A 10333-nucleotide genomic window follows, 5' to 3' on the forward strand; every position below is an offset into this window, starting at 1 on the left:
CGCTGCGCTCCCTTTGCAGGTGTCGGCAGTTCGTGGAGATGGTGAATGGCACCGACAGTGAGGTCCGCAGCTTGAGCTCGCGAAGCCCCAAGTCCCAGGACAGCTACCCTGGCTCCCCCAGCCTCAGCCCCCGACACGGCCCTGGTAGTTCCCACATGCACAGCACAGGTCAGCATCCTCCAGAGTTCTGTGGGAAGAGCTGGTGTGGAGGAGAGTGGCCGCCCCCTACCTTTCCTTATGTGGGCTTAGGACTGTCTGCAGGATTGGGTGGAAGGGAAAGGGCCACAGTGGCGACCCCTGGGGCCCCACTTCTCACCCCTTCTCTGACCCACCTGGCTTCTAGGAGCAGACAGTCCCAGCTGCAGCAATGGCGTTGCATCCACCAAGAACAAACAGAACCACAGTAAATACCCCGCACCCAGCTCCTCTTCCTCATCCTCGTCCTCCTCGTCCTCCTCTTCCCCGTCCTCCATCAATTACTCCGAGTCCAACTCAACAGACTCCACCAAGTCCCAGCCCCACAGCAGTACCAGTAACCAGGAGACCAGGTGCCTGTCTTGCTCCTCTCTCTCCACTCTGCTTCCGTTCTGTGCCCAATGAACCTACCACTGGGTAGTCTCTCCCTTGAAATGCTGCCTTCTGCCCTTACCCCCACCTCTGTTGTAGGTCTTGCCTGGATTGCAACCTGTTGACCAGTCAGGCCAAACACTGGTTCTAGCTTTTGTCCCTATTCAAGATATAACTGTATTTCCTTGGCTCTGGTTTTCTCTGGAGGTGCTGACCCTGCCAGACTTGATAACATGGTAGCCTACACAGGGATCCCTTTTCCAAGGAGGATGGGCCTATTAGAACTTGTAGGGTCAGCTGGGTGGAGGTGGTGCATGCCTTTAATCTCAGCACTCGGGGGGCAGAAACAGGCAGATCTTTGTGAGTTTGAGGCCAGCCTTGTTTACAGAGTGACTTCTAGGACAGGCTCCAAAGCTACAGAGAAACCTTGTGTCAAAAAACCAAAAAAAAAAAAAAAAAAAGAAAAGGAAAGAAAGAAAGAAAAGGAACCTCTAGTATTTATAGTTAAGCAATTTTTATGAAATTAGGCTCATGGACAGTCAGGTGACCTGAGCTGTAGGCTGCAGCTCCAAATGGTCCTAGGCATACCTAAAAGCTGACTTTTGTTTGGGTTCCTGCCAAGGCCACAGAGATGCCCAACCAGTCTGTTGGTCAGTTGGTAGGGAAGAGAAGGATATAGTGAAGAGGTGTGTCAGCTCAGAAGAGTCACAGGGGCAGCTTTGGGACAAGAATAGGAATCACGTAACAGGCACCCGGAGATAACTGTAGTGGGGGCAAAGCTTTGGAGCCCAGAAAGCTTGGGCTGTCCTTCAGTTTGATGCCACGACAGGACCCATTTTGGTCCGTCGGGTAAACCCCTTGGGTTTACCTGAAGCGATGGTAAACAAAGCCTGGATAGAGACCCAACTCTTGTCTCCACTCTTCTCTCCAGCGACAGCGAGATGGAGATGGAGGCAGAACATTACCCCAATGGCGTGTTGGAAAGCATATCCACGCGCATCATCAATGGTGCCTACAAGCACGAAGACCTGCAGACAGATGAGTCCAGCATGGGTCAGTGCTGTTCCTTCGTGTCGCCCAGCCCCTGTGCTCCTTGAGAGGGCAACACAGAGTTGAAATACCCACTTCCTCCTAAGAGGGGCTATGATGGCAGGCTCTGGCAGCTTGAGAAACTGAACTCAGCTGTTCTGAGCCACCACTTAGTCATTCCTGAGTGCATCCTTGAGGTGGCTTCCAGCCACTACGACCCCTCAAGGCCAAAGGGAGCTTGAGAATGTGGGCCTCACTAGCGCCACACATTTGTGCAGGATGGGAAGGGGGACATTTCCAAGTCTACCCACCTCCCCCGGTCTGTGCAGGGTGGGAGGAGGGACGTTTCCAAGTCTCCCCGCCCCCTTTCCCGGTCTGTATGCCAGCTGAGCTTAGCTGCTCCACCTGCATGCTCTCCTATCCCTTGCCTGCCTTTGGCAGATGCTGTAGCTCCATGGGGTCCTTGTGTTCCTGCCCCTTTGTCCTCTAATGTGTTTTCTGCTGACCTCTGGATACAGACGATGGGCATCCGCGGCGGCAGCTCTGCGGGGGCAACCAGGCTGCCACAGAAAGGATCATCCTGTTTGGCCGAGAGTTGCAGGCATTGAGCGAGCAGCTGGGCCGAGAGTACGGCAAGAATTTGGCCCACACGGAGATGCTGCAGGTATAGGAGAAGCCAGGCCCTCACACAGAGCAGCTCCCCATCTGATGCTGGGGCTCTGGGAAGCAGTACTAGGCCAAAATGGGCTCTAGACGTGTCTGCAGTGGAATGTGGGATGTTTAGGGTGTTCCCCACCCTAAGATCTAAAGAGGGTATAGCTTTGCCTGACTCTGTAGTTCAGGTATTTTGAGCTCTCTGGGCCCCATGCAGTATTCTGCCCTTTGGAGCTGTGGGGACTAGGTGTGTGCGCTACATTCCTCTCACGAGTGCTCTGTCCCTTAGGATGCCTTCAGCCTACTCGCATACTCAGACCCCTGGAACTGCCCCGTTGGCCATCAACTTGATCCCATTCAGAGGGAGCCTGTGTGTGCTGCTCTCAACAGCGCCATTTTAGGTGAGTGCAGCTGGTGAAAGCAAAAGTTAACCTTTGAGTGTGTGGGTGGCCATCATCTCTCTTCCTGGAAATACCAAGATTGGCATAGGCCTTCATGGGGAACCTGACCCTAACTCCAGAGAAGGCCAAGGTCCTCAGGTTTCTGTCATGAATACAGGGCTATTGCCTGCTGGTTAGGGCACCCAGACAATAAACTCTGTTCCAAGAGTTCTGTCCATACCCCCGACCTCTAGGGAACTTTGACCTGTGCCCAAGTCCTTGACTAATCTTTGATCATCCCTTGTAATCTCTTCCACAGAGTCCCAGAACCTGCCAAAGCAGCCTCCTCTGATGCTCGCCCTGGGCCAGGCATCTGAATGTCTACGGCTCATGGCCCGAGCAGGCCTGGGATCTTGTTCTTTTGCCAGAGTTGATGACTACTTGCACTAGCTGACCTTCCTGGCTGGCTCTGGCTGGCCATCCTTCAGCCCTAGGGCTGGAGCAACCCTGCCCTCCAGAGGCACCTGGTACAGAGACCTGGAAGCCGTGGGCAGAGTCCCACTCCTCCTACCTGGCCGGTCTTCCCTCCCTCCCTCCCTCCCTCCCTCCCTCCCTCCCTCCCTCTCTCCCTCTCTCCATCCCTCCCTTCCTCCTTCCCTTGTCCTTTCCTTCTTCTTTCCTTCTTTTCCTTCTCCCTTCCACGTGCAGCGGCCTGTGACACAGTATTGGCTGGTTACTCATGTAGCGGCTTCTCCTTTAAAGGAGATTTTGTTTTGAGGAGAGGTTGGGTTTTTTGTTGTTGTTGTTGTTGTTTTTTTTTTAATCTTGTTTTTTTTCCTCCTGACTGAGCCACCAGTGTTTATCTCGGGAGAGTTTGTGCTGAGCTGGTTTCTGCTAATTTAGTACTGAAGCCTATCCAGGTTGATGATAGCTTATTATTTTCATAAGTAAAAAAACAAACAAACAAATGAGATTATATATATATATAAATATATATATATTAAAAAAAGACACAGTATTTATCGTAGCACTAGTGGTCCAGCACCTCTTGGGTGAGGCTGTCCAGACACCATGTGTTTTTATTTGAGTCCAACTCATTAAAAAAGAATCATCTCTTGTCACTTCAATCAAGTGATTTGTTTATTTTAGGCTCCCTTTTTGTTGGGCCACAGGTCCAGCTGAGGTTGCTTGGTGGGCAAGGTCAGGCTAAGCTGCTTTGCAGCATCCCAAGAGGTGTGGGTCTCTAGGCCCCTTATAGGTAGACAAAACACAGAACTGCAGGTTCGGGGATTCAGGGACGTGAGGTGGCACAGGAGCACACAGCGAAGCAAGGGAACACAGGGTCTGTAGCCAGCACGCTGTCTACCACTCCACCCTGCCTCACTGCCTGCCTTGCCCCTCTCTCCCATCTCAGTGCCCTGCCTTCCCTTGTTGTTAAGATGGCCAAATAATTCATTACTCTCAGTTGAATGCCTGGAAACTACCTGCCTTCAACCCAAGAGCTGCTGTATGCCAGGCTGCCAAGAGGAAGACTCCGTTCCCAGGACAGAGGCCCTTAACGACAGGCTGGCTGCTTTCCTCCTGCCTGGGTCTGCATCACTGCCCAGCTCTGATGGGATTGATGTTTCCTGTGGAGAAGTTGGTACCTCGTGGAGGCTGGTTCTTGGACCACTGGTCCAGAGTGGATGGAACCTTTGGCTTCCTGGTCCAGATTTCCCTACAGCTATGGGAGGCTGCTCCCTACAGCTTGGCCCCAGCGACTCCTAGGAAGAGGAGACTCCATGGGCCTTACAAATGCCCCACCAACTGTTTCACATGGATCCTCACAGCTGGTGGAGCAACAACAAAAACCCCACCACCACAGGGCTGAGATGCTTCCGGGATGTGGGTAGGCCATCCATGGAGGGGACTGTCTGCCAAGGAAGAGGAGGGGCTGTGGAGAGGAGACCTGGAAGGGCACTGGTCTCTTTACCTGCTTCACAGGGTGAGTGAAAGGCCCAGGCAGCCTCTGCAAAGAGAAGGCAGAGCCACAAGTGGGCTTCCAGTCCCTGTCTGCGTCTGCATCTGGGCTGGGTGAGCTCATGTTCTGCCAGTGGACACAGAGATCAGTGGGAGAGCTTGAGATATTCTGTGCCTGCCAGGCTTCACCAGGCTCACAGCTGGACAAAAATGAATTAAGCCAGCTGTCACGAGCCAGGGCCCTGACTGACACCTTCCAGAAATTTGGTTTGAGGGCTACTACATTTTCTTGGTTCCTGACAGGGCCTTAGTTAGCAGCTTGTTAGGAGGTCTTGTCCTGTGTAAAGGAAATTTCATCCTGTCGAAGGCTGGAATACCCAAGCTCCAAACTCAGGTTGGAAATATCAGGCTGTTACAGTGGTCGTCTTCACGTTTGGAAATGAAATCCAGTGGCATTTGCAGAGCAGTGGAGTTTAGAAAACATCCCCACCAGTACTCTTCTTTGCCAGTTAAAGAAACAGGCCCAGGAGATTAAGTGACTTGACCAAAGTCACACAGCAAATAGTGGCACAGTCAGAACTAACTATTTGTATGGGTTCGACAGTCTTGTCTAGACCTAAATCAAAATGGCAGATGAGCTTTGTGAGGGGTTAGGTTGGCATGACTTCAGCAGTGCCTGAGCAGCAGGGACCTTTAGGAGTGTGACAAGGGTGGGGATGGGTGCTTAGACTTGGGTTGTGGAGTGGCTGAGAGGGCCTTGGAGGGCTCGGGACTGCTGTGTGCTGTATGGGGTTGTGTGTCTCTCTGGCTCGCTCTCAGTACCCATGGCCACCTCCCCATTTTCTGTGCCTTATCTCACTGTTTCAGCTGAGTCCAAGTTGTTTACTCGGTTCCTCTCCAGAGGGGTTCCCTGTCCTAGTTGGACAGCTCACTTTGGGGACATAAGCCTTTGCCCCACAAGCTGTGGGGAGGGCCAAAATCAAGCTGCTGGAGCCAGTTGTTAGTCCAGTCCTGCTGCCAGAGGAGCCCCATATGTACCTCCAATCCTCCTAGCCTGGAGTGGGAATAGTTTCTTGGCTACAGCTTAGTAAGGGGCTGGACCTGACCCTTGTAGGCAGGAAGAGGACCTGGTTGTGTTGGGTTCCAGCCCTTGGTGAGCAGCATTCCCTACTCACCTTCCCTTTGTGGCACCAGGTGGTAGCTCCTTGCAGAGCAAGGACCAAGCTGACAGATCCCCACTCCTTCCTATGTGGGTCTGTGGCTGGGTCTAGGCTGGCAGAACAAGAATATTACAACAAGCTAGGGAAGTGAGGACTGCCTGGCTACCCAGCCCTTAAGCACAAAAAAGAGATGAGGCAGAGGACTGTTGGGGTTGAACGTTCCTTTGGTTGCTCACAACTCAGGTATGCATGTCATTTGGCAGCTGGACATCAGAGCCCTACTTCAACACCAATCGCAGGCATTTGGACCTGTGGCCAGATGGTGGCTTCTGGCTGTCCGCAGCGCCCACCTCTTCACATAGGCCCCCTCCATTCTCAACTCCAGCTGAAACAGGCGTCCTCCACATTGTGCACACTGGTTCTGCCTTTGTCCTTGCAAGTTGATATTCAGCATTAGCATGAAATTTGTGGTGGGAGAGGGTTGACAGAATTCTAACACAAACATCCTATTAAATTGTACTTGAGATGAAAAAAATTCCTGTTGTATTTTGACAGAATTATTTTTATTAAAATACACATCCATGAGCAATTGTGTCTCATTTTTTTGGTCTTACTGGGGTTGGTGGGCTCATACCTCTCTTGACAAGACTCCAAAAAGGACAGGGGCTTTAGCTAGTTCTCTCTTAAATTAGCTTTCATCTTAGACCAGGAAAATGACAAATTTAACCTCAGAAGGGTGGGCTGCAATGTCGTTTTTCCTCCACAAAAATATGCTTCCACAACACAAATCCTCCACCCCAGGCTCAAGGATCTCAACGGAAGAGGGGTAGGAAGACTGTCAGAGCCAGGGGAACAGGTTTGCTGTGAGATTTCATCTAGAAATGTCAGAGAAGCTATACCTATGAAGTCTCATCAACATGGCTGCCAGTCTCATTCATGACCTGAATGAGCATAGCACCAGTAGAAGGGGGAGCTCTGATGGGGCCTCAGCCTTTGACAAAGAGCTACAGGCAACCAAGACATACTGAGAGCAGGGCAAATAGTCTTCCTCAGGGAAGAATCCCACATTAGTTATCCAATACCAAGAGGTCAAACCTGAAATCATACACATAGAGGTGACATATGGACTGAGCAGATTGTATTTACACATGTGTATATACATAACAGTAATAAATAGAGGCCATGAACTCAAGAGATCAAGGTGGGTACATGGGAAGAATTAGAGGGGAATAAAGGAAAGGCACAATTATGTAATTAAATATAAAGCTGGGCATGGTAGCATACGCTTTTAATTTTAATGCCAGCACTTAGGAGGCGGGTGAATCTCTGAATTCAAGGCCAGCCTCATCTACAATGCAAATTCCAGGACAGCCAGGGCTGTTAGCACAGAGAAACCCTGTCTCCAAAAAACCCCTCAGGTTTTTGGTTTTTTTTTTTTAATGTAGTACAGGGGTTGGGTGTGATAGTGTACAGCTTTAGTCTGAGCACCAAGAGGCAGGGGCAAGCAAACCTCTGAGCTCAAGGTCAGGCAGGCCAGGACTACACAAATCCTGTATCAAAAAAAAGTGTGGTGTTGTAAAGATGGCTCAGTGGCTGGGAGAGCTCTTGCTTGTTGCATGATTAATAAAACCCAGAGACAGATACTGGGGTTCAACCTGAAGATCAGAAAAGCAAAGCAGCCAGCCACTGGCTCTTAACTCTATCTCAGATCCTGTCTCCATGAATCCTAAAGGCTACACACCCCACTGAGTTCCTGTCTCTCTCCCCACCTATATTGCTCCTATCTCCACCTTCCTAGTGCTGGGGTTAAAGGTGTGTGATCCCAAGTGCTGGGGTCGCCTTTGTGTGAGCTCTGTTTCTCTTTCAGACAGATTCAATCTTGTGTAGCCCAGGGCGGCCTAACAGATCTGCCTGCCTCTGTCTCCAGAGTCCTGGAATTAAAGGTGTGTGCCACCATTACCTGGCCTGTATGGCTGACTAGCAGGGCTGCTTTGCCCGCTGATCTTCAGGCAAGTTTATCAAAACACAAATAATATACCACTATACTTGCTGTTCTTTAGAGAACCTGAGTTTAGTTCCCGTCACCTACATCCGGTGGCAAACCTGTAACTCCAGCTCTGGAGGATCTGATGCCTCCGGCCTCTCAGGGTACCTGCACTCAGGCATATACCCACAACTCAGACACACAAACCTACACATCATCTTAAATAATAAAAATAGATCTTTAAAGGAAAAAAGGTGTAGTATATATTCAGTGTTGACAAAGAGTGGATTCCAGGAGACTGCTTTCTCTTCCACATGCCAAATTTCTCTGGTGTTTAAATTCCTCATATAAAATGGTATATAATATGACCTACACACATTGTTTCTATGCTTTGATGTACTTTTATTTTTCTTTCTCTATGTAACAGCGTTGACTGTCCTGGAACTCACTCTGTAGAGTTCCAGGACTCAAGCCTGCTTCTGCCTCCTTAGTGCTAGGATTAAAGGTATGTACCACCATGCCTGATTTTTATATATATATATATATATATATATATATATATATATATATATATATATATTTTTTTTTTTTTTTTTTTTTTTTTTTGAGACAGGGTTTCTCTGTGGGACAGGCCTGACTGTCCTGGAACTCACTCTGTAGACCAGGCTGGCCTCAAACTCACAGGTGGATACCTGCCTTTGCCTCCCGAGTGCTGGGATTAAAGGTGTGTGCCACCAACCACCCGGATTAGATACACTTTTAAAAACTTGGTGTGTGATGTGTATGTGTGTATTTACACTTCCCCTTCTATGCATGTGTGGAGGCCAGAGACTGTTGGGTGTCTTTCTCCATTTCACTCCACTATTTTCTTCTTTTTGGTTTTTAAGACAGCTCTGTCTGTCCTAAAACTAGTTCTATAAACCAGGCTGGCCTCGAACTCACAGAGACACTGAGATCTACCTGCCTCTGCCTCCCTAGTGTTGGGATTGAAGGCATGAGCCACTATTACCCAGCTCTCCTTTTACTGTTTTTAACTATGTGTATATAAGTTAGGGTACTTGCACATACATGTGGTGCCTGGGGAGTCCAAAGAGGGCGCTGGATCCCCAGAGCTGGCATTAAAGGCAGTTTCAGCTACCTAATTGCTGTGGGATAATGCTTTTGTACTCTATAAAGATTTGTCAGTCATATTGGTTTAAAAAAATGCTGATTGGCCAGTAGCCAGCCAGGAAGTATAGACAGGGTGATGTGGGATTCCCCTCTGTATGCTGTGAATATGTTTTATTACCATTGGTTAATAAAGAAGCTGCTTCGGCCTATGGCAGGGCTGAGTATAACTAGGTGGAAAAACTAAACTGAATGCAGGGAAAAAGGTGGCAGAGTCAGGCACACACCATGTAGCTGCCAAAGGAGAAGGACACGAAAATCTTACCAGTAAACCATTAGCCTCATGGTAAAATACAAATTAATACAAATGGGTTACCTTAAGATGTAAAAGTTAGTTAATAGGAATCCTGAGCTAGTAGGCCAAACAGTGGTGTAATTAATGTAGTTTCTGTGTGATTATTCAGGTCTGGGTGGCCAGGAAACACAAGTGCAGTCTCCAATCTCCTGGGCAACCAGTCTAGGAGAATTCTGGGAAGAGGAAAGGCTCAGTCTGCAGTGACCAGCCAGACACAGAGGAAGCCTCACTGAGTAAGGTACCAAGCCATGTGACTAAACATACATAAAATTTATGGGTTAATTTAAATTCTAAAAGCTAGTTAATAAGCCTGAGCAATACCAGTTTATAATTAGTATAAGCCTCTGTATGTTTTGTTTGGACTGAATGACTGCAGGACCAGGCAGGACAGAAACTTCCGTCTACACCTGATGGGTGTCGTGGAAACTGAACTCTAGGCCATTGCAGGAGCAATGCCTGCTCTTAACTGCTGAGCAATATGGTTCCTTCACTGTTGGAGAAAGGTCACTTGTTGGTTCCCAGCTGCTCAGCCCCAAAATAACCACACATTTAAATTAAACTTTAAATCACTGCTTGGCCCATTAGCTCTAGTTTCTTATTGGCTAGCTCTTACATATTAATTTAACCCATTTCTATTAATCTGTGCATCACCACGAGGTCATGGCCTACCAGCAAAGTTTCAGTGTCTGTCTCCAGCAGGGCTACATGGCTTCTCCCTGACTCCGCCTTCCTTCTCCCAGCATTCAGTTTAGTTTTCTCCACCTAGCTCTGTTCCCCTATAGCTCTGCTATAGGCCCAAAGCAGTTCCTTTATTAACCAATGATATTCACAACATGCAGAGGGGAATCCCACCTCACTTTATCTTATTTATTTATTTATTTGTTTGTTTGTTTGTTTGTTTGTTTATTTGGAGACAGTCTCTCACTAAACTTGGAACTCTCCAGTCTGATCACAGTGGTCAGTGCATCCTTGAGGTCCTCTCCTTGCTGCTTCCCAAAGCTGGGATTACAGTTTTGTGCCTGACTTCATACACGGGCACTAAGGATCCAAATTTAGATCCTCATGGTCGCATGGCAAACACTTTACCCACTAAAGCATTCCCCCAGGCCCTAAGTACAACTAAGAAGAAAAAAAAAAT

The 10333-nt window shown here is 48.8% G+C and overlaps 1 protein-coding gene across 3 annotated transcripts in view; it reads left to right on the top strand.

The window, feature by feature from the left end:
- Ranbp10 (RAN binding protein 10) overlaps nucleotides 1–6338 on the top strand; it is a 59951-nt gene extending 53613 nt beyond the window's left edge. For all 3 annotated transcript variants that reach the window (XM_087900244.1, XM_087900245.1, XM_087900246.1), the window contains 6 exons: nucleotides 20–168; nucleotides 344–548; nucleotides 1499–1620; nucleotides 2115–2260; nucleotides 2540–2651; nucleotides 2950–6338. In XM_087900244.1, the coding sequence (XP_087756370.1) occupies nucleotides 20–168; nucleotides 344–548; nucleotides 1499–1620; nucleotides 2115–2260; nucleotides 2540–2651; nucleotides 2950–3080 (865 nt within the window). In that variant the 3' untranslated portion in view covers nucleotides 3081–6338. The remainder of the gene's footprint in view (nucleotides 1–19; nucleotides 169–343; nucleotides 549–1498; nucleotides 1621–2114; nucleotides 2261–2539; nucleotides 2652–2949) is intronic.
- The last annotated feature ends 3995 nt before the right edge of the window (nucleotides 6339–10333 follow it).

Source organism: Myodes glareolus, chromosome 22, assembly GCF_982192425.1.
Source record: "Myodes glareolus chromosome 22, mMyoGla1.1, whole genome shotgun sequence".
NCBI classification, from domain to species: domain Eukaryota; kingdom Metazoa; phylum Chordata; class Mammalia; order Rodentia; family Cricetidae; genus Myodes; species Myodes glareolus.